The sequence below is a fragment of the Ambystoma mexicanum genome, chromosome 6p, assembly GCF_040938575.1.
Source record: "Ambystoma mexicanum isolate Mex_15411 chromosome 6p, UKY_AmexF1_1, whole genome shotgun sequence".
NCBI lineage: Eukaryota > Metazoa > Chordata > Amphibia > Caudata > Ambystomatidae > Ambystoma > Ambystoma mexicanum.
Genome location: NC_090935.1, coordinates 1,090,537,875 through 1,090,561,419, shown reverse-complemented (window position 1 = coordinate 1,090,561,419; position 23,545 = coordinate 1,090,537,875). Strand labels below are relative to the sequence as shown.

Here is a 23,545-nt window from a genome sequence, read left to right as displayed (position 1 = left end):
TTTCCAGAATTACCCAACCACGAGAACCCTGTATTAGGTTCTGCTCCCAGCTTATCCCACTGTAAGAAACTAGACATCAACATATGCTCCAGTGATACAAATTTGTAATAAGGTTAACATGGATATAGCAGACATAACACATATCTTTGCTTTACCCTCAATGCATAGTTAATGTGCATCGAGGGTAAAGTGAACATAATAAGCATAATTACCTGGCTACACTGTCCTACATTGAATGTAGACCAGTCTAGCCAGGTAATGACACTTATGATTACACTTAGCATTTACTGTCTTAATGTGGCATTACATTTTCTGCTTAGAATCCAGGGTAAAGTAAACATGCTAAGTGTTATTACGTTGCTAGCTCGGAATATGGGTCAGTGTGCATTTACTGTCCTACTGAGGCATGCATTTATTACTATTTACTTGACATCAAGGGAAAAGCAAACAAGATAAGTGTTATTACATGGCTAGCTCGGCCTATGATGTCTTACTGTGGCATGCATTTGTTATTTTTTACTTGATATAAAGGGAAAAGCAAACAAGATGAGTGTTACTGTGTGGCTAGACTAGCTTATATTGGTGGCTCCGAATTGGCCATATATTCTTTGTGTGTGATGGCATTGTTTTGCATCAAGGGTAAAACCAAACATAAGTGTGATTACTTGGTACACTGGCCTATCTTTGTATAGCCAGTCTGGATATACTTTATTTCTGTGTCATGGCATGTTTAACTGGCTGGGTATCCTTATATGGTAATACTGACATAAATTGTTGCAGGATGCATGGACATGTAGGAGCACATACAGCACGAAGATGTTTAACATATATATGCTGTGGGCAAAAGCATCATGAAAATGTGTTGGAAAATGGTCCTGTGAGCTGTTGGTGACTTGCATCTTTTCATTCTTTTCATGTGATACCATATGAAATTGATTACATAAAAGTGTGACTTTTTAACCAATTTATTACATAAAGTGCTGTAAAATTCATCTTCTAAGGCATTATTTAAAAAATGTTCTCGGGAGAAGCCCCACCACCCACCTTTTTTGGTTCGAACTCCCTCGCTGCGCTCAGTCCCTCCTGCTTATTCGACACAAACATTTATGACTTTTCAGTTGAGAAATTCACCAGTCGCTGCTGCTAAAGGGGTCTGCACAGTCAGCTCACACTTTCTTATGGGGCATCACAGGGAGATCCATAGGGTAAAACTGACGGAGCAGACCCCAAACCTTGCACACCCACTGAAGCCAGAGTATGGCCTCGGTGGGTGGTCCCACCCGCTTCGCAGCCTCAGGCAGACCGACACTTTCCTTATCTGCCTAATGCCAAGGTGCAAACACCCTTGATCCCTTCCATCTACTCTATAAACACCCCCCTACTTAACTTCCCCCCTACTGAACTATTCACATGCACTTACATCTGCATTTAAATACATACACACAACAAACTATGACATAAAGAACGCATAATGCATATTTTGCACAGGGCTGACTGCTGCAGTCAGCCACCCCTTTTTAGTACTTGTATGCTGCTGTCCTGGTGGTCTGCCAGGCTGCCCCTGATTAGATTGGGGCTGTTCTCCACTTTCTGATCCTTCCTAGTCGCCTCATTCACCACGTGGTCACCCCCTATCTCAGCACATAACCCTGTGTACAATTTCTGTTTTTCAGCAGCCTCTGTGCCTGGCTGGGCATCCGCCACAGTCACCACCATGATCCCAGGGCAAAGTTCTATCTTCAGTGGTCCCCACTACAACCTGTGACACACACTGTGCTTTTTGGTGGACCCTTTCCCTGAGGGGCTGTCTGATGTCACAGCCGAAGCCCACGACTTGCTAGATCACCTTGTGAGGCCTCAAGCCACACTGGGCCCATCCTCTTCTATACGTGTTGCACCTGTTTCCACAGGGAAGTTTGCATCATCACCACCAGGCTTGCAGTGCCATGGCACTGTGCCACCCCTATTCTTGTGGCCCTGCCCCCTCTGCATTGAGTCCAAGAGACTCAGCGGGCTCCGAATTTGCAACAAACGGGGCAGCCCAGGACTTAAAATCACTGCTCTGCCCTGTGGGTGGAGCCCGTTTAACTGTCCCTTCACCACCTGGGCCGCCTGGCATACGCGGCCTGAGAGGCCTTTTCTGCAGACAGACCAACAAGGGTCACTGTCAGGGTTCCCGGTTCAGGCTGGCACACACACGCGGCCCAGTCTGGGCAGTTCCTGATTCCTAAATCGCGAGGATTTGTGCATTTGTGCCTATGTGATGACATTTAGTTGTCACTCCATAAATCTGACATGTGTCATTCATTGATGAGTTATCAAATTTGAAAAAGGTTGTCCTAAATAAAATGGCAATTGCCAACACTTGTTTTGTCCCGCCAGTCTTTATCAAGGTAAACTAAGTCGTCTGCTATTATCAATGCATGGAAAAAAGATATCAAGTTTTGTTTTTTGCATTAAATTAAAAGATGACAATTCTAATCACATGTATTTTTGCCATTCCTCTGTAGTTCTATAGTGCTAGTGTGAGGGGCTACAACGTTATTACAATTTGATAATTCATCAATGAATGACTCATGTCAAATATCTGGAGTTGCAACTGAATGTACTCACCAGAGCGGCAAATGCACACATCCTCTAGACTTGAAATCTTTGAAATGTAAATGGCACTGGCAGTTTGCCATTTGTGTGTGCACGAGTGCAGCCAAATTGACATTTTGTAATTCAAATCTGAATATTGGGGGTAGGTGCAAGATTAACAGGGTGCACTGCAATGTTCCTAAAAAAACGAGTTCTTGATTCTTCGACCTAGTGATGCACCTTGCACACTGTCTGGGGCCAAGCTGCTCTGGGCACGCACCCTGGGCCCAGTGTAGCCCAGACATGCAGCTCAGCTTTAAATTGCTTTTAGGCCCTGGGAGGCTGCACCAGGCTGCTTACCCCTAGGAATCTCTCCCCTGTCTTTTGTCTCTCCCTCCCTTTTCCTTCAACCGTCTTCTCTAAAGTTTCTTCCTTCTGGAATCTTCTCACCTGCACAGCTCATTCTTGGGCAGAGGAGTTCTTTTTTATTCTTTCTTTTACTCAACATTCCATCCAGCCCCATGGTGGAATGGGTGAAGCAGTCCAGTCAAGTCTATAATAATGTAAAGATGGTCTGGAAACCCCCAGTTTAAGTAGAAATGATAGGCCAGGAGATCCTGCACTCAATAATGAAAATAGTCAAAGTGACAGCGAAAGGCCAGCTATCTTCTTTATTAACAAGCCACATAAAGCAGAGACTTTCAGTGCACTGCATTGAACATTCCCTTTTACAGCAGGTGCATGTGTTTGGGGGTTTGTATTGTGCGTGGGAGGGGGTTATGGCAATGGGGTTTTTGGGGAGCAGGACAATAGGGAACATAGCTCCACTACGTCTTTTCATACACTTCGACCACTTATCTTGTGCCGTGGGAATTATTATCTGTGATCCTTCCGAACCGTCCCTGCACTCCGTAATAGCTCTGTATCCTTGGCAGGGTCAATGCAACTATTGGCTATTCTCTGCATGGATCTGTATTTCATGTGTATTGTTCATGTTGCATTTCAGTTTATACATTGCTTATGTTGTTTTTCATGTCTTTATGGTTGCAAGCAATATTCTTTGTGTATACGTTTAACCTAGTGTCTGTGTTTCTTCATGGTGAACTCATATCTGCTTTGTGCCTATTGCATGCGTGTGTGTCAGTTAACAGTGATTTTGCTTAGTCTTGTCATCTTTAGTTACATCAGATCCATTTCCTCCTGTATCTGTCTGGGATAAGGCCAGTATGGTCACCTTAGTACATAGCATTTGTCACTAGCGCAATATTGGGGTGCCGGGGGAGCAGTAGCCATGAATTACATATTCATCTGCCTGTCAATAGTAACAACCAAACACACAATACGCAAACGCTAAATAAACTGTTTTATTTACACGCCCTGGTGTGTGTGTCTTTATTTCTAGGTTTTCCTATGGAAAAAAGCATATAGCCCTATTTAGCCAAGCCCTACTGTAACGGTTTTATAACACAGGACACTCCAGCCAGGGACTCTTTCCCCTGACAATGAATATGGCGCACAATAAAGACGCTTTCTATCTTTAATCAACCATGGGTTCTTTTATTTGAGTAGGCCCCCAACCCGTCGCGCCCCCAACCGTCACAAACACCCCGTGTCACAGTGGACGAGGAACCAGGCCGGTGTGCATCAATATGATATTTATTAATTTTATGGTTCAATGAAAATAAAAGCAAAATCAAACAATTGGGCAGCAGCCACCAATGTTGTGGCAATACAAATGCAAAGATTCCTACAACACAGTTAGTTCAAAATTCCCACAATACATATGAATGTTTAATGGCAAAACAGGAAAAATGACTTTAAAGCATGTACTTTTTGTTCTCCAGATGTAAGAAAAACATACCCAGCGCCATTCTGAAGGCTGGGCATAACTTCTATTTATGCAGACGAAAAGGAAGCAAACGCAGGGACGTTTTTCAAAGCAGTGTTCAACTGCTTGCCACAGAAAGACAAAAGAACAGTCTTTTGGTGGTACTTTTTAAATGTGGTTTTAGGTGAAGGGGATTTCTGCTTAAATGCACCCCACATATTACCCCCCCTGCTCTTCCGTGACTTTTTGTTGGGGAAGAGTAGGGCAAAGTAGGGTTCATTCGGCGGAATTCTCCTTCATCAGGAAGCAGCATTCCAAGATCCCCTTCCGTCTTTAAGTTGGAGGGTATGGTGCGGCACCCTCTTTCCTTCCAGGTCCCCGGGGTGATCCTCTCCAGGCTAGAAGGCAAGGATGTTAATAATCTAATAGAAGATATAAAAAACTAGTTTTAGTACGTTTGCCAACATTATTCCTGGAAGATTTACAACAATGGAACAATGCTTACAGTTTGCAATTTTTATGATATTGTTTCTTTCCTTTTTACAATAACACCAAGCAATTTACTCCACAGAACAAGGACAACAACTTGACTTTTTACTAATTTCTACAATAACACCAAGTAAATTACTCCCTGTTATCTATATGAATATGATTTTCTTCCATCCGGGTTCCAGTTCCTTAACTGTATTCTTTCCTGGCCTCTACCCTCAGGGCTCTTCAATCAGCCACAGGTCCTGCTCTTTTAATGTTTTATGGGGATGGTGAATTGTTGGGCCAGACCTGGTATGGTGAACTCTTCTCCAATTTTGAACTTCAACTCCCTACGATAGCACTGGAGTTGACTTGAAGGCTTTTTTCAGGATCATCAAAGCCCCTGGGGTTACCCTCCAGTTGGGACTGGGCTTGGCAATTGATGAGAACCAAATTAATTGCAAATCGGTTGAGAATGTTACTGCCTAAGTATAAGACAGAGGGGACACCTCACACGACCCCACAATTATGCTCTATGCTTTCACCAGAAATAGAAATTGTTAGCATACAACTGCTAAGCAGGAGATGTTTGGAATAGGGAATTTCCTGGCCCGATACCCACTGATAAACCGACTCAACAGTGGGAATGGTCTGATCTTTTGGGAGTTTCCAGAATAACGCTTCGCTAATGAAGCTTTCCTCACTATTCAGGCCTACTCTGGCGAGAACATGCTCCCCCCTCCACTTTTACCTGAATGGGGAGGAACAGCTGTTCACCCTTTATCTGAATAGCAGCCAAGCTTTGAGCTGGTTTTTTATTACTTTTTATCATGGGACCTGGGTTTTCAGATTGTGGATCGGTATAAAATTTCAGTGTATTTCCTTCCAGTGTGGAATGCCTCTTGAAACTGGAAGGAAGGTTGATTTTCATGAATGGAGACGAGTTCCCATCAGCAGTTTGTTGTACTACAGCAATTACAGTAATGTGGGGTACTTGATTGATCTGAAATGGAACTCAATTTGGTCAGATCGCTGCTCAACCATGTGTTATGTTAAGTTATATTATGTTATGTTAAATTGTTTTAAGCCTGCCAAACCGGGGATGCAGCTCAACCAACACCAAAAAGGCAACATGGCGCTAAAGCAGAAACCCTTGATTAGGTACCATGACGAATGAACTAGAACAGTAATGTTTTTACGCCCTTCCAGAATTGCAGATGCGCATATACCATACGCAGAGAGACAGGGAGGGCGTTCCAGAGAACAGACACTCAAACAGAAAAAAGGAACGGTCAACAGTTCTGGCAAGATGAAACTTGGGAACAATCAGGAGAAAGCGGTTTGCAGAGCAAAGTGCACGACAAGGGACATGCCGCAGAAATATCTGCCACAGGTACTTAGGGCCAACGCCATAACATTCCCCATGCACCGGGCACAAGGCCTTAAAATGGACATGTCTGGCCATCGGCAGACAATGAAGAGATCTCAAAACAGGGGAAATATGTTCCCGAAAATGTGTGCCAGTGGCAAGGTGAGCGGCTGAGTTCTGGAGAAACTGCAGATGGCGTAACAGGTAATCAGGCTGAGCCAGGTACAGAGAGTTGCAATAACCAATCATGCTCAGGGCAAGAGCAGAGACCACTGGTGCATGCAAATGAAGAGGAATAAATTGAAAGACCTTCCTAAGGATGTTCTGCTGGAAGTGGCCCACTAGGCAAACTGCACTGACCTGACGAGCCAGAGACAGGGAAGTGAAGAGCTTAACACCCAGGTTCTTGACCACAGAAGAAGTAGCGGGAAAAAAGCCAAAAGAAGAAGGGCACAAGGCAGAAGTCTAAAAGGAAGAAGGAGAAGAGGAGCCCACAACCAAGACCTCGGTTTTGTGGCAGTTTAATTTGAGCCAATTGTTGGTCATCTAACAACCCACGGCCGTTAGGCAATCTCGTAGCTGAGAGGCGTAGGCTGGATAAAGAAGATCCAGCCTAACCAAGATCTGCGTGTCATCAGCATATGAGTAACATCTAAAGCCGTGGGCGTGGATGGGAGCAATTAGGGCCGAATATAGATGTTGAAAATGGTGGGGGACAGGGAGGAGCCCTGTGGAACCCCACACAACAAAGGTAAGATAGATGAGAGGAATGGCTGAAGAAAAAGACGCTGTGACCGATCAGACAGGAAGGAGTGAAACCAGGCAAGGACTGGGCCCGCCATGCCCACGGCAGCTAGACGACTGATCAGGATGGAGTGGTCGATTTTATCAAAGGCAGCAGAGAGGTCTAACAAAATCAGCACTGCCACTCCACCCTGATCAGTAATCAGCGTCAGATCATCAAGCACAGAGACCAGGGTGGTCCCGGTACCCTGGCCAGGTCTAAAGCCTGACTGAAAGTCATCAAGCAAAGAGGCAGACTCACAGAACTTGATCAGAAGAGGGACACCAAAGATTTGAGTAGCTTCATCTCAAAAGAGAGGAGCGAGATAGGGCGAAAGTTAGCCAGAATTAGAGGGTCAAGAGTCGGCTTTTTTAGGAGGGGGATCACTGTCGCACATTTAAGTACAGATGGAATGGTCCCCGAAGCACAGGAGAGGTTCACTGCCGATGTCAAATGGGGCAAGAGCTGAGGAAGAATATCCTTCACCACCGACAAAGGAAGAGCATCTGCAGGGGAGTTGGATTTCAAACTAGTAACCGCAGTACTGACATCAGTGTCTGTAAAGAGCGGAAAGGAGTCCCACAGGACAGCAGAGGGTAACAGAGTCTCTGGGACGGCAGCAGCCAAGGAAACAGGCCGACCTAATGGAAGATTGCAGTCCTCTGAAATAAGATCCCTAAGCTTATCAATTTTACAAGTAAAAGAGTTAGCCAGAGAGTCGAATCGGTCTTGGGAAGCAGGAGTGCCGCTGGCAGAATCTTTAGCTGACAAAGTGCGGACCACTTTAAAAAGTTCTTTAGGCTGAGCAATTGCATTTTCAATTTGACAAGTAAAGTATTGTAGTTTAGCTTGCCTAATAGCCGCATGATATAATGCAGTAATAGCGCAGAAGGAAGTCTGGTCACTAATGGAGTAAGAAGAGCACCATCTGTGCTCTGCTTGCCTGCGCTGGAGACAAAGAGCTTTAAGATCTTCGTTAAACCATGGTTGAGAGGGCTGCCTGCAAGCTTGGACCTCCCTTATGGGGGTCCACAGAGGATAAAGCACTGCAGCTAGTGTTCATATTAGCAGCAACCGTAGAAACATCGACTGCTCCCCAGTTATGCATTTTAACTCTGGGTTTGTCAGAGATAAGAGGGAGGACAATATACTTCACCTTAAATGGGATTATAAAGTGATCAGGCCAGGTGATAGGTAGTGGGGGAGAACAGTCAAAAAGTCCAGTTTGCTAAAAACTAGATCAAGCTGATTCCCCAAGATATGAGTCGGTTGAGCAACCAACTGCCTAAGGAGAAGATCCTCCATAGCATGTGCCATTTAGACTGACATAGTTGGTGCTCTGTTTTAATTTTATTGGCCGGTTAGCCTGAGTCCAGTGGACCTTGTTCACATACTCTATCAGTGGAGACTACCTCCAAAGTAGGTCATTCCCTAAGAGACAAGGGGTCCTCTCTGGAGTTACGACTATTACAGGGTGTTTCACCTTGTGTCGCCAAATTATGATCTCCAGATCTGCAGTCACCTCGATGGGAACTTTATTCCCGTCGAAGTTCTGGAGTTGTCCAGGAAGAGGGGTGAGAGGAATTAGGTGGCTCTCCCCCCTTCCTGAATTAAGCTGCTCAAAGGCCCTTTTCGACAAAAGAGCGGCTTGGGATCCGGTGTCCACCAGCACTGAAATTGCACATTGCACTTGCACCCGGACGGGGGCATAAAACCTACCTTCCTTCTCCTCCAAGTGGGCAAAGGAAATGGGCATTTTGGGCCAGCTGAGAAGCTAGTTTCTTTACTTTGGACTCCGACACTGTGGAATCTTGGGCATTTTTCTGAATTTGGGAATCTGTAAATAAAATGTGGCATTCTGATATTTGGGGAGTTTTGGAATCGCCTTTCTTTTCTGATTCTGTGCTGCCCCCCTTGATTTGGAGACAGTCACTTGAAATGATTTGGGGGATTTGGGAATCCCCTTTTTCCGCTGGCTCTGTGCTGCCCCCTTTGTCTTGGAAACAGTCACTTGAACCGTTTTGTGGGGAGGATTCCTCCGTTATTTCTAAGTTCTCAGGATAACCTTTCTAGGGTTCAGGGATAGGCGGTTCTAGGTCAGTCCCCATACCTATACAGTCTGAGTAATGGTCTTTTGGGACCCATTCTTCTTTGGGAGGAACCCCCCATCCTTGAAAGAGAAGGCTTTTTTCCCAGAATCCTCCAAGGATTCTTCCCCTTCAAACTGGAGGACACTGACTTCCTCCACAAAATAGGTCTTCTTTGTCCCTATGTTTCTCCTACTTACCCTTTGTTGTCTATGTTGCAGTTTTTCGGGGGTAGGAATTTAAGTTCAGGTTCCCGGGTTGGGGCTTTTCACCGGTTGGGAAGGAAGCTTCCTCTAGGACTTTGCATCCCCCTTCCTCACCGGCCTCCTCCTCGGGAACCTGTTGGTTGCCGGGGTTCTCTCCCCGTCATTGTTCTAAGTTGCCAGACCCTTGGTCTGAGCGGTTCTGAGCAGCCATGTTCATCTGAGGGTTCTGCTGAGCCCTCAATTTGTGGCTCAGGTCTTGGGTCAAGCTCTGAACCTTGCGCTCCAGTTGGTAAACCCTCTCTGGCTGATACGGGGGTCGGGAGTCAAATCTGGGTTGCTCTCGGGAAGGGTAACTGTCCCTTCTCCCGGAGTACCCTGGGTATTGAGGGTTTCCCTGGTAGCCCTCCATCCTTGGCCTCCCCTCTCCCTGACTTGGTGGTCTAGACTCCTGAAAGCAGGGAGAGTAAGGAGGGTTATTCTGACTGTTGGGGTTTTGAGGGTACCTGGGGAAGAAACTTAAACTAGAGGTTGGAAGATTACGGCTCTCCATAGGGAAGTTTGAAGGGAAGTTTCCTGGAGCCGTACACACCTGATTGGAGCCCCCCCACCGGGCCGGGGGAGTCCACACATACACCAAGATGGGTCTGTTCAATTTTTACCTGGGGGTGATGTAATTGGTAGAGTCAGGGGGGCCATTTGTGGGGTACCCTGCCTGACTACCACCTGTTTGTGACTGGTCAGAGGGTCTTCTCTGCCTCAGATTTGATTGGTTAGTGGGATGTGTATTTTTAGACCTCCCCATTTCTAGGTCCAAATTGGGGGTAACTTTCACCTCTTCCACCTTGGCAGCTGGGGGGGTATTGGTTGGTTTGGGATTTTGGGTGGATTCTTGTTTTCTACAGGCTTTTGGACGTCATATATCCGGGAAGCTTGCTCTATTACCCAGTCCAAGGTCCTGTCATCATGGAAGTCCCTTACCAACTGAGTCATAATGTATTTAAGGAGTGCATGGAAATAGGTATTTATGAATTCCCTACTTTTCGTGCGCACCTGCCTACTGGTTTGTGCAAATGCCTGCTTCAATTCCTGAACAAATTCTCTCGAGGCATGACCCTCTCCGCACTGCAAAAAGAAGGTTGCCCAACAAAAGAGAACTCTGGTGAAATACCCCATTAGACAGATAAAAGCCATTGGAAGTTTCATGACCTTTTACATTAAAATGCCAAATGGTCATATAGCTCCAGATGGGGGCATCTGGAGCTATATGACCAGATGATGACATCTTTTGACATTAAAAATGATCAGAATTCGATAGAGTTTGCCAAATGGATGTTCTCCCCAGAATACTCCAGCTTCTTTGCTGGGCTGGAGGATCAGAACCATTCAAGGTGGTCTACCTACAAAGCGGCCATCTTGAAGCACTTCTCCACACACAGGAACCCCCAGGAGGCTTGCAAAGCGGCCTACAACCGGGGTGTTTGTGAAGGTTGGGTGTGAGACAGGTTGGGGGCCTACTCAAATAAAAGAACACTGTGACACAAGTGGACGAGGACCTAGGCCAGTGTGCATCAATATATTTATTAATTTTATGGTACAATGAAAATAAAAGCAAAATCAAACAATTGGGCAGTAGCCACCAATGTTGTGGCAATACAAATGCAAAGATTCCCAAAACACAGTTAGTTCAAAATCCCCACAATTCACATTAATCTTTAATGGCAAAACAGGAAAAATGACTTTACAGCATGTACTGGTACTAAGGTTAATAACTCCCCCTGCAACACTCACCCCAAACATCTGCTAACTTAATTCTTTTGGATGGAAGGCAGTGGCAAGGAGTCAGGATAAATAAGGAAAAATCGGATTTAGAATTGAGCCCACCACCCCAAGATGGGAGGCCAGAAAAGAAAATGAAAACCAGATTTATGAGCAAAACTGCATAATCAGATTTTACTGGTTACTCGCACAGCAGCATACAACCGCGGTGCGACAGCTGGAAAAGAAATTTGTGTTGCTACACTCGAGAGATAAAGAAGCTTACAGACTACTAAGCAGTGCACCAGGGCCACATGAACACAAGGTAAGAAAATCGATTTTGGGACAGAAAACAAATGCAAAAGAAAAACGCAGAATGGAAATTCGTTTTTACACAAGACTTGTGATGACAGGCAGCCACAGAGAGGGCTTTGCTGTCAAAATCGGAAATCGGTTTCAAGGAGAAGGACAGAGGCACATAACGGATAGGATTCTGACAGACAGGGTTGGTTCTCAATCGGACTACGGTTTGGGTTTTTCTATGGGACAGATGCAAAATCGGAATTCATTTGAATGCACACAGTAGACAGGCAAATTCGTTTTTTGTTACTCAGAGACATATTTTATTGAGGCTATATTTTAATGACTATAGTTATTAAAGAAAGGCACTTGGCATGAGGTGGTTAATTTAGAATTTCAAACAACTCACACCGTGAATCTCGTTATAGGGGAATTTGTTAATTTACTTGAAAATAATGCTAAGGATTTATACAGACAACTGAAAGATTTATAAAAAAGGAATACATGAGAGGCGTGACTAGCGAGTATGTGAAGAAGACGTGTTCTCCGGAGCTCCCCTGCTAGATCCTGGCAAATGATCCTGACACGGTAGACAGAGGGTGAAAGCTGATTACATACTGCTGCAGTAGATGCCTTGAGTTGAGGGGCAGCCAGCAACTGCCAAAATCCATGATCAAGCGAGTTCTGGCATTGAACGGCGGAGTAACGAAGCGGGGAAGAGGCGATCCAAAATGGCGTGGACCGCTGAGAAGGCAAGAGAAGGAAGTACCCGAGAAGCCGCCGACAGCAATTGAAGCGGCACGGAGCAGCGTGGGACCGATCGCAGTGACAAACAGTATCCAGAGCTCCTCCGGTCGGAGGAGTATGGTGAGAGTTCTAAGGTGGAGCTGTGGGCGGAGGGCAGAGCTGGTCCCAGCGTGTGCGACAGATCAAGCCCAGCAGGAAGGCGGTCAGCAAGGTGAGACCAGCGTGGCCGTTAGTGAATACGAGCCCCAGGTGGTGAACATGGAGAAGTTCAGGTCCTCCTCCAAGACGGGCTGCCTGGCCGAAAATAGAAAGCAGAACGCTGCATTAACACCCCCGCTCCCCTCAGTGCTTCGGGCGTAACAGGGATATTGGAATGCCCAGAAGGGCCGATCGCCCGTGTCCTAGAACGCCTCATCCCTAGCACACGCAGGCAGCTGGCGGCTAGCCTGGGCTCCCCCCGTGCCGCAACAATGAGGAGGGGAGTGGCACGGGCCACTGCGGCACCCGCAGGAAGACACATTAGGCAGACGCCACAACACAGGGCACCGTCAGCATACACTGGGAATGCAGATGAGCTGCCCAGACAGCGGCGACCGGTGACAGCAATGACTGGCATTGAGGGATACGCCAGGGCACGTGAAGAGAAGTGAAGAGGAGCTTGGTGCAGCCCAGATCCCCCAGAGATGAAGCTGAACAGGTAGTGGAACCCATACACTTGAGGCTCTGAAGGGAGGTACGTGGCAGCATCACACAACCTGCTCCACTGGAAGAGAGCCAGCAAATGCTGATAAGACCCAAAGATCACTGACTACATTGAAGTTTGGACATTACAGATACATGCCTGATTACTGCTGAATTCCAAATGAGCCACCCCAAATAAGACAGCACTCACAGCAGGGCTGGTGAAACCGGGAGACCTGAGAAGGCGAGGAGCAGGTTATTATAAAACCCATGAAATAAGTCAATTGCCGCTAACCGAGCGGCGAGTCAAGCCAACAAGATTCTCATTGGGGTCAGAGGCAATCAAGAGAGTACCGACCAGACACAAAGCGAGAAATGGGCACCGAGGTCTGCTGTGGACTCAAGCCCAGTACATACTAGTCCATGACCAGCTCCAAAATGCCAGACAGACGGAAGAAATCGGCGGTAGAACAGAAGCACACCCAGGCGACCCCTAGGCAAGCCACGATGGATAATTATGCGAAGAAGACGGACTCATCGGAAGATCCCCAAAGCAGAGAGAAATCACCAGAAGGTGCAGCAGAAGATACGCAGCAGATAACAGACCAAAAGGTGGTCCTGGTAGCGATTGCAGCCATGCGCACCTCAATGGAAACACACATAGGGAGATAAAATGCGACAAGGGACTCCAGCGTCAAGATCTCAGGAATCTGGCTCGTAGAGTTGGTGAGACAGAGAGGACACTCACACAGGCGGTATCCAAAACCAAAGACTTAGAAGGCACCGTGAGAGAGCTGGTCTCCCAAGTGAGAACACTACAACACTACTTAGAAGATGCAGAAGGTAGTGTGCACCGGATTAACATCCGGATTTTAGGCCTCCCGGAAGGCACAGAGGGAAGAGACCCAACGGAATATGTAGAAAACGTACTCCTTCAAGAAATAGGAGCAGGGACCCTGTCACAAGTTTTCACAGTTGAAAGGGCGCACCGGGCTTCCATCAAGAGGCCTCCGCCGGGAGCCCCGCTGAGTCCCATCATAGCGAAGATACTTAACTACCGCTACACAGAAAAGATCCTCACATTCACAAGGCTCGGCGGCGCAATCCAGAGAAACTCTGCAACCCTGGCCATTTATCCTGATTATACAGTACAAGTTCAGAGGATGAGGGCGCAATACATACCCACAAAAGAGAGATTGCGGCAACCGAACATAAAATGCATGCTCCTCTATCCTGCCAAAATGAAAATACTGTACAATGGAAAATCCTGGTTCTTCAACACTCATGAAGAAGTAAATTCCTGGATGGATGACCACAATTTCGGCTATCTACCCACCAAAAACAAGAACGGATCCGGGAAAAACAACTCACAGAATTGAGTACCCTACAAATGCAGACTCACCTAGTCACCAACAATGCAGACAAAAAACACAGCAGAACCTTGACTTCGAGACCCAGTTGAGCTTGATTGAACAGCACCCAACCAGACACGGGAGTGAATGCGGGCAACTGGCACGTGTGCCTTTTGGAGACTTTCTGCTGTCCCCATGAGGGACCTGATGTCCCACCCAGTTGAAATGGACTAAGGACACAATCAGTGTCCACCCACCGACACCCATGACTTGTGGGCAATGGTGGGGATGCCTCTACGGAATCACACCGATGGGCAACAAGTTTTGAGTTATTGTTTATGGTTGAAGCTACGGTCACAGAGCAGATGAACAACTCAAGATTCACATATCACTCCAACACAGGACCAAACGCCAAGAAGCCTCAATTTATAAGCAAGGGCAAAAATACTAAGGGGAAAGACAAAATAAATCAAATAAGGACGACAAACTTTACACCGTCATAAATAACACAACGCATAAAGCAAAAGGAAGCAATCAGAATCCTTCCAACCAACTCATCAAAACTGTAATACAGAGGGAGGACATAAGGGGAGCCCAGTTAAAACAACCCAGGTGGTGGAAACCTTGAGAATAATCACATGGAATGTGCAAGGCTTGAATAACTACATCAAGAGGATGAGAATCCTGTCCTACCTGCACAGAAAATCCATCCAGGTCGCCCTACTACAAGAAACCCACTTCACACCAGACAAAAAGAAGAACGTCCTCAGGAAGTGGAGGGGTAAAGGATACGGCTCGACATACTCATTATGCCAAAGGTGTGCTCATATGGATGGCACCAGGAACGGCGTTCCGACTTCTCCATCACTACTCAGACACAGAGGGGCGGGTCGTGCTCATACATGGGTTCTCAGACAAAACTGAGTTTTGTATCATAAACACATATGCGCCCAATCACAATGCAGCCGCATTCTATCGCTCACTCTACTCCATTCTGACCCCATATAGAGAAGCACACTGGATCTGGGGAGGGGATTTCAACTATGTTCTAGATCCCACTAAGGACAGATCGAACCACATGAAGGCGACCCACTCACCCTCACCTCAAGCCTTACTATCACTAATCAGGGATTTGGACCGACAAGAGATGTGGAGATGGCTGCACCACAGTGATCACGAATACTCGTTCTACTCAGGGGTACACAAATCATACACAAGAATATACCTTATCTTCACGGGGAGGGAACACCTCGGGAAGACAATAGACGCAGCATATGATGGGGAGACACTATCCGCTAATTCACCCTTGATACTCCAATGGGCTGGGCCCTCACAGATTTCCCAAAGCCCATCCCCACCTGGAGGCTCAGAGCAGAGGCACTTGGGACAGGGCCTTCAGAGAGGAACTCAGATCCCAATCGGAACAATACTTTGAACTAAACACGGGCAGTGCAATAAGACAGCAGCATAGAGTGGGAGACATATAAAGTAGTCATAAGGGGTGCAGCAATAGCTGCGATAGGGGGCACTCAGAAAAATCTAGAAAATCAAATCACTGCAATAGAAACAAAGATCACATACCTTGAAAAAAGTAAAACCTTGGGAGCAGACACCGAAAAGGCCCTCATGCAAGTCAGATTGCAATGTATGGAACATTGGGAGAAGCTGTGAGACTTTAGCTTTCAGAGATGTACCGAAAAAGTACACGGTCAGGGAGATAAACCGGGCAGGTTACTGGCCTGGCTGGTCAAAGGATTAGACAAGAGGGAAGAGATAAGGGAAGAGATAAGAGAAATCATTGATGAGGCAGGACAGCTGAGGCGGTCACAACACGAGATCAATCGAACCTTTGGGAGCTTTTACGCCAAATTATATGAAGACACCTCCCCCTCTAATAAAACCGAAATACTAGAGCCCCCAGAAGATATAGGGCTGCCAACTCTCACAGCGGAACAGTGAGAAACACTAGACAACCCACTCATGCTAGAAGATCCTCGCCGATCGCCTAAAAAGAGTGATCACCACATTGATTCACCCAGACCAGACGAGCTATGTTCCAGGAAAGGCCACAACAGCTAATTTAAGACGCCTACAGGCGGTCACAGCAGAAACAAGCACCCGGTCCGATAACTGTGCAGTATCAGCCCTAGACGCCATAAACGCCTTCAACTCCATGAAATGGGAGTGGATGTTTGCCACGCTAGAACACTATGGGATAGGCCAGGGGTTCATGAGATGGATCTGTATGCTGTACGCACCACCAACAGCCCGAGTGTGGACAGGAAAATACATCTCTGACCCGTTCCAGATTTCCCGAGATACTAAGCAGGGTTGTCCGCTCTCACCGCTTTTGTACATCTTAGCGGTAGAGCCTCTCGCCATATACATGAGGAACATGTTTAGTGACACAGGGCTGCTCGTTAATGGAATCACGCATATCATATCCCTCTACGCAGATGACATTCTCTTATTCATACAAAATTCAGAAGACACACTGGGTTCATATCTAGAGGTGCTAGATAACTTTGCGTGCCTCTCAGGGATAGCCATTAGTAAGGCCAAGTCATGCCAATTCGCCCTGTCAGGCTGGGCAGGGAACACAGTGGAACAACTCCCGTGTTTGGAACTGAAGTGGAACACCCGCACGTTCCACTACTTAGGTGTGAACATGCACCACTCCTTAGAAGATACGCATAAAGCCAACACACAGCAAGCCAAACACAGTATAGATGCATCCATCAAATTCTGGGAGAAGCTCCCCTTGTCAGTAGTGGGCCGAGTATCCCTAGTTAAGATGATCGTATTTCCTAGGCTGTTGTATCACTTCAGTAACATACCCTATCTCATTCTGAAAAAGTTCTTTGTGGACCACAACACTACACTAAGCAGCTTCATATGAGGTAAGGGGAGGAAAAGAGTAACCATGGAAACACTCTGCAGGGAATACACCGAGGAGGACTGAGGCTTCCTCACTTCGAACTATACTATATGGCTTGACAGCTGCAGCATGTAGCCAACTGGCTTGCAGACACGGAAACAGTGGAACACACCCTCCTAAGTGAAGCCCTGTGCCGGTACCTCCTAAAAGAAACACTATGGATAGAGGATGTGACGTCCTCACGCACCCCATGCTGTTGCGCTTAGGGATGCAAATATGGAAAAGAACGCTGAAGCTACTGAAGCTCAAGGAGCCTTACTCACCTCAGATACCACTGGCAGCCCTCAACGGCACTACAAGAGAACACCTTCAACAGAGTAGACGTCATTGGGAATCCAATGGAATTATCACAATTGGAGACCTAGTGCCAGAAGGGGAGATAAAGGAATTTCAGGAACTAGTAGAGTCTCACGACCTTCATAGTGGCCAATACTTAAACTATGCAAGGCTCGTCAAACAGCTGAAGACTAGATGACCAACCCCAGCAGAGCGGCAAAAGGAAGACCCAACACTGGGACTCCTCTATGATGTAGAAGAAGGGGGACACATGGTATCCAGAATTTACCAAATAATGGCAGAGGAACTCCCTAAAGATAAAAACAGATAAATACAGGGAGCAAGTACTAGGGAAGGAAATAACAGAAAAGGACTGGGAAAAGGCAAAGCTCTATCCAAAAAACATATCAAGGAAAACAAGGCTAAAGCAGCTGCAACTCTACATACTCCAGAGAGTATATCTCACCCTAGAAAGAATAGCACGCTTCCCAGGCGCAACCGCACAAACATGCCTGAAATGTGGAGAAGAAAATGCCATTGTTGGACATATGTTTTGGCACTGCCCGAAGGTGCGATCATATTGGGGGAAGATTGAGCAACGCCTGAGAGACAAGCAAATAAAAGGGAAAACTTGGACCATGGAGGCCTGTCGACTAGGCATCTACAATTTTCCAAATAAAAACAAAGCAATGGCAAAAATTATAAATCTGCAATGGGTGCTAGCCAAGAGACGGATAGCAATGGGGTGGAAGGCAGCAGAAGAACCGAGCATTGAGACATGGTGGAAGGACCTACAGAGGTGGGCCATTGCAAAGACTGCGATTTGGCAAGAGGCACTACAAGCAGGAAGAAGAGAAAGTTCCATAGACATAACGACATGGAATCTGATACTACAGGACCTGTTTGTCTCTTCAGATGACAGACCCCCCTGAACTAGAACCCTCTGAGCACACTTGAGCAACACTGGAAGTGCAGGGCGTATGTGAAACATTGCTATCAGACATGTCCTAAACTTGAGGTCTCTTAAGGCGTGGAAAGTCTGGACAATCAATCACCTATGACCGTTTTATGTAGCATGTTCATGTTTAATCCAGGTTTACGTTGATGTTGGGCTAAGGGATGAGGCAGGTGGGATAGTATGAGGGATACAAATAAAATAAAAATAAATAAATAAAAGAAATGCACTAACATCCACAGGCTAATACAGATTTGTCGATGAAAATATGAATGCATTTTACTGGCAATCTGGAACTTTGAATGGGATTTTCTATGGGATGCAAGATTCAAAAGAGAGAGATATGCAATTTGGGACTTTAAAGAGGATTTTCTATTGGATGCAAGATTCAAAAGAGGTATGCAATTTGGGACTGGGGTTTAGTTTAGTTTAGTTTAGTTTGTTTATTTATAAAGCGCGTCCGAACTCTCAGGTAGCTGGGCGCATAATCATGTGCACAACAGAGTTACATATTGTTACACAAACACCTTAATACACCAGTCAGAGCATACATTAGTCCAGGCTCTGAGTAGTTACATACAAGAATAAAGTATACAGAGAACAGGGTACAAGATAGTTACAGTGGAGAGTGAGGACCGGGTTACAGGGTGGTCCTGAATCGGATAAAGCCAGGGTGAACATTGCTACATGGTGGCGAACGGCGGCTGGCCGAATGTGTCATTGAGAGATTGGATGTTTAGGCTAGTAACCATGATTTCACCATGGCTCTGAATGGCCAGAATGCGTCTTCCGATCTAATTGCAAGAGGGAGGGAATTCCAGCATTGGGCTGCGAGCACTGGGAAGTTTGAACCTCTTGCTGTTTTTAGGTTATAGTTGGGGATCTTTAGTTGGTGCAGGTAAGGGGTTCTGGTGGGTCTAGTGGAGCAATGTCTAGGGAATTTGTCTGAGAGATAGCGAGGGGCGGTGCGTGACAGGCACTTATGGGTGATGACCAGGGTTCTGAGCTTGATTCTGTCGCGGATCGGGAGCCAGTGGACTTCTTTGCTGGCCGTGGATATGTGAGCCTTGCGCGGGAGGTTAAGGGCACATCTTAGTGCATTATTTTGCAGGATCTGGAGCCTGTTCAAGTTTTTTGTGGTAGTGCCTAGGTAGAGTGTGTTGCAATAGTCTAATTTAGACAATATCAACGCTCTTGATAAGGTGAGGAAACTAGAGGTGGAGAGAAAAGGCCTACAGGCATTGATCAATTTATTGGTGTAGGTGGTGGCTGAGATGGTGGAGTTTATTTGTTTTTTTAGTGACAAAGTGGAGTCGAGGTACACACCTAGTGTTTTGACCTCTTTGGAGACTTTTATGATGTTGCCGTCAATGGTAAAGGATTGATACCTTTGGTCTAGTTTTTTGAGGCGAGCCTGGGAGCCTATGATAAGCAGTTCTGTCTTATCGTTGTTGAGGCAAAGACTGTGTGTGGCCATCCAGGCTTGGATTACTAAGTAGATTTCATTAAGCTTTGCGATATCCTCTTCATAGCTGCCAGTGAGAGTGATGAGGACCTGGTTGTCGTCTGCATAATTAGTGTAGCTGACACCCAGATCGTCAAGACGGTTATTTGCTACTTACAATGTAAGCTTGAGTTTGATATTCTGGAAAGCCAGCTAAGTCTCTGCTCACTCTGGGCAGCTAGGAAAAGGGATCTGGTTACTGTGGACAGCAAGGCCAAGGTATCTGGTCACTGCGCTCTCCTAGATGGGGTCAGCTTGGCAAGGTCTGGTCTCTGCACTCTCTTGTATGGGATCAGCTGCCTCCTCTCCTTTCTCCCTAGATTCTTGTGTGTGTCTGGATCTGGAATCTGTGTATCTTGCTGTAGAAGGGATGGATCTTGCAGTGGATGGATCTCCCTGTGGATGGATGGAGCCTTTGTGTCTCTCTGTGTCCCTCCTATATAGCCCAAATGACATAATTTATTTTACAATATGGAGGGGAAGTTCTCTGGAATTACTCCTATCCTGGGATAGGACAGCCTACCACTCCTCTCTCCTCCCTCTGGGCCGATTGGTTCAGGGGAAAGGACATCATTTGTGTGTTTGCATTTATGACATTTCTTTGTCTCTCAAGTCTACTTTTTAACACAAATTAGTTATGCATCAAAACTTCAGACTCATACTCGCCACCGGCATAAGAAATAGATATGCGGATTCAATGGGTCACAGGGAATTGGACAAATCAATCGCCGGCTCTGTGCGAGGTAGCATCGCCCTTTGCACATTTTGGCCCTTTTCATGAAATGCATAATAGTTAAAATTCTGCCAATGGTTACATATGTTCATGGTTACATTTTGCATCTTTCCACCTAGTTTCATATTTATCCTATTTATAATTCAGCCAGAAATGTGTCTTTCCTGGCCATTTCAGTTCACAAAGTGCTAGAAACTTGCACTTGGTCTCTTTACATTTGTCTAAAAATCTCATGGAAAACTAGCATAATACAAAATTACTTCTTATTCAGGGTGCTGGGAAAAAGTCTTTTAATGCCAATGGGGAGGATTTGTCACATATGGGGGCGGTGCTGCAGACCCCCACAGCATACTGTCTCCTCCTGGCTCGGCTTGCAACAAAGGACTTTTATGATGCCCTTTGAAGTTTGACAGTTCCTCTTTCAGAGTGGGTGCTGGAGGAAATCACACTTCTTGGTCACGCACTAGCCACACTGGCTTTCTTTGTCCCCTCTTCCAGTAATGACTGCTAGTCTGGTAGAACAGAGCATCCTCACACTCTGTCACCTCACATGCCGTTGTGGATTGTTTCATTTATTGGTGCGAATTTTCAGTCAGAGGCGAGGCTTGCAAATGAATTCTGTGCCTGAGCCAAAAAACAGTTTTACTGGTTTCTGAGCCTTCTCCAATGTAACTAAATCTTGTGGGGACAAATATAATGTACTTTGTGTAGCCAAACCCCCACCCAAACATATTTAGACATTTCTGTGCAAGCAAAAGCTGTCATTCAACGTTGACTTTTAAATGATATTTTTCCTTATTTTCCAAAGAGCAGATTCACACGTGTGCAGGCCTTTCATTTAAAGTTTCAAAATGCGGTTCTGCCGGTGATAGGATTGTCTTTAAATTAGTCCTTTGGAAGGGCTTTGCATGTAATGTTGGTTCATGGACACAGAGGGATATTGCACAGGATTTCTTTGATTTGGACACAAAAAAGAGAAAAAGCCACGCCATTTCTTTAATTTCCATTCATTTGAGCGCAATGGTTCACATCAAATAGAAACAAAAGCCGTGTCGGGCTGTAATGTAGAAACCCTTGCCCCTCATGTGATTTATCACTAAAACAAAGCTGTTTTGGATGTCGTGCATACTTTTTGTTCTCCAGATGTAAGAAAAACAGACGCAGTCCCGTTCTGAAGGCAGGGCATAACTTCTATTTATGCAGACAAAAAAGGAAGCAAACACAAGGCTGTCTTTCAAAGCATTGTTCAACTGCTTGCCACACGTGCCAGAAAGACAAAAGCACAGCCATTTTGGTGGCACTGTTTAAATGTGGTTTTAGGTGAAGGGGATTTCTGCTTAGGGCCTTAAATGCACCTCACACTATTTGGACCATAGGCTACACTAGGAGTAACAGAAATTGCCAGTTAGTAATCTAGGCAGTCACAATCATTGAAGAAACTGCACGGTTGTCCCAGAAAAAGCACTCCGCCCAAATATAGGAGGCTTTAACTACTTTTGATGTTTTGTTGTAAACATCGCCAGGTTGCAGTGCCATACAGCAATGTTGATACTAAAAAGTCAAAATTATGTGTGCCTAATATGCCAAGCTTTCTCATTAAAATGTGTTTTCCCTCTCTTTTCTTCAGTTAACAACGTTGGAATGCTGCCCAATACTGAGCCCTGCCGCTTTCTTGATGGAAACAAGAATGACACAGTAAATCCTACTTTGTATTTCTGCAATTTTGCCAGAGGAAAAATATGAACTACTAAAAGCTACGCATTGTTTTGCCTCACTGTGTAATCTCAATTGTAGGAGTGGAATAAAAACATCTTTCTCAGTTTACAGAATTTTTACACTGCGGAAAGGAATGCTTTTGAGCACACTGGAGGTATTTTCTGTAGCATTTTCAAAAGTCTCATCCTTCTCTTTCCACCACAGGGACTCGTCAACTGCAACGTCCTATCTGTAGTTAAGGTATGTTCGGGGTGCGTAAAGATTACAGGCATATGTATGCCTGGTCCTCGTTTTTAGTAGCATGCATTGCACAAAGTTCTTACCATAGGCTCATGATTTGGTGGTGGTCGCTAATCCTCTTCACATTGAAAATGAACATGTATGGTACAATAGGAATGTTTCATGTTGCCGCCTTATGTTTTCTGCTGCAGTGCTGGACATGAGTCACTTGGTGACGCTATGCATCGTTCCCTGATGATTGTAAAAGGCATGATGCGGCAACGCTGCACAACACCTACATTGCTTGAAGTAAATGGCAGTAACTTGATAGCCGGCCGTATGTAAGACTGAGGTGCCAATTCTGAGCTCATGATCCAAAGCGTGTGGAAATACCTTCACCCCTCCAGTTTCCAGCACCGCCATTCTGAAGTGGCTGGAGGTATTGGAAGGGAGATGACGTGCTTTCAAGCAGCAAAAGCTGCTAAAATCACTTGTTGTGTGGAAAAAGTGCAGTGGCATTAGCCTTTCTAAAAAGACTGTCACTTTTCTAATTTAAGAGAGTTTTCTTAAACTTTCATTAAACTTTCATTAAACTAGAAAAGTGGTGTTGCAGTCTAAGAAATGCTATATTTATAAAGGGAAAAAGTGTGCAGTGGCGTTTAACGAACAGGTGCAGTATTTTAACTCCTTTTTCTGTTGTGCTAAACCAGTGCGGCTGGGAGGAGAATCCCCTCCATGTGGCTGCCCTGCATTTCTGATGGTTGCTAGGGCTGTTGTCAAGCCATAAATCAGACACATGCAAAAGCCGAGCTTTCATGTCCCTGCACCACATTCTTTCTTCATCAGAGTTTGTAAGTAAAGTGTTCCTCCTTCATGGAAGAACACTTCCTTGCATTTGCACGCACCTCAGAATTGGCCGCTAAATGGAGCACTTGCTCTATCACCCTGTTTAGCTCCTGTACGCTTGACTGTGTTTAGACACCTCCTCGGTTGACTAAACGCATGGGAGCTTTCTGAGTGCAGCCTCCATGTTTAGAGATGCAA

The 23,545-nt window shown here is 45.8% G+C and overlaps 1 protein-coding gene across 1 annotated transcript in view; it reads left to right on the top strand.

Moving 5' to 3' along the window:
* The window catches only part of HSD17B3 (hydroxysteroid 17-beta dehydrogenase 3), a 1,348,454-nt gene that overhangs the window by 1,129,427 nt on the left and 195,482 nt on the right, over positions 1–23,545 (top strand). The window contains exons 5-6 of the mRNA XM_069625697.1: positions 22,194–22,261; positions 22,487–22,522. Coding sequence (XP_069481798.1) covers positions 22,194–22,261; positions 22,487–22,522 — 104 coding nt within the window. The remainder of the gene's footprint in view (positions 1–22,193; positions 22,262–22,486; positions 22,523–23,545) is intronic.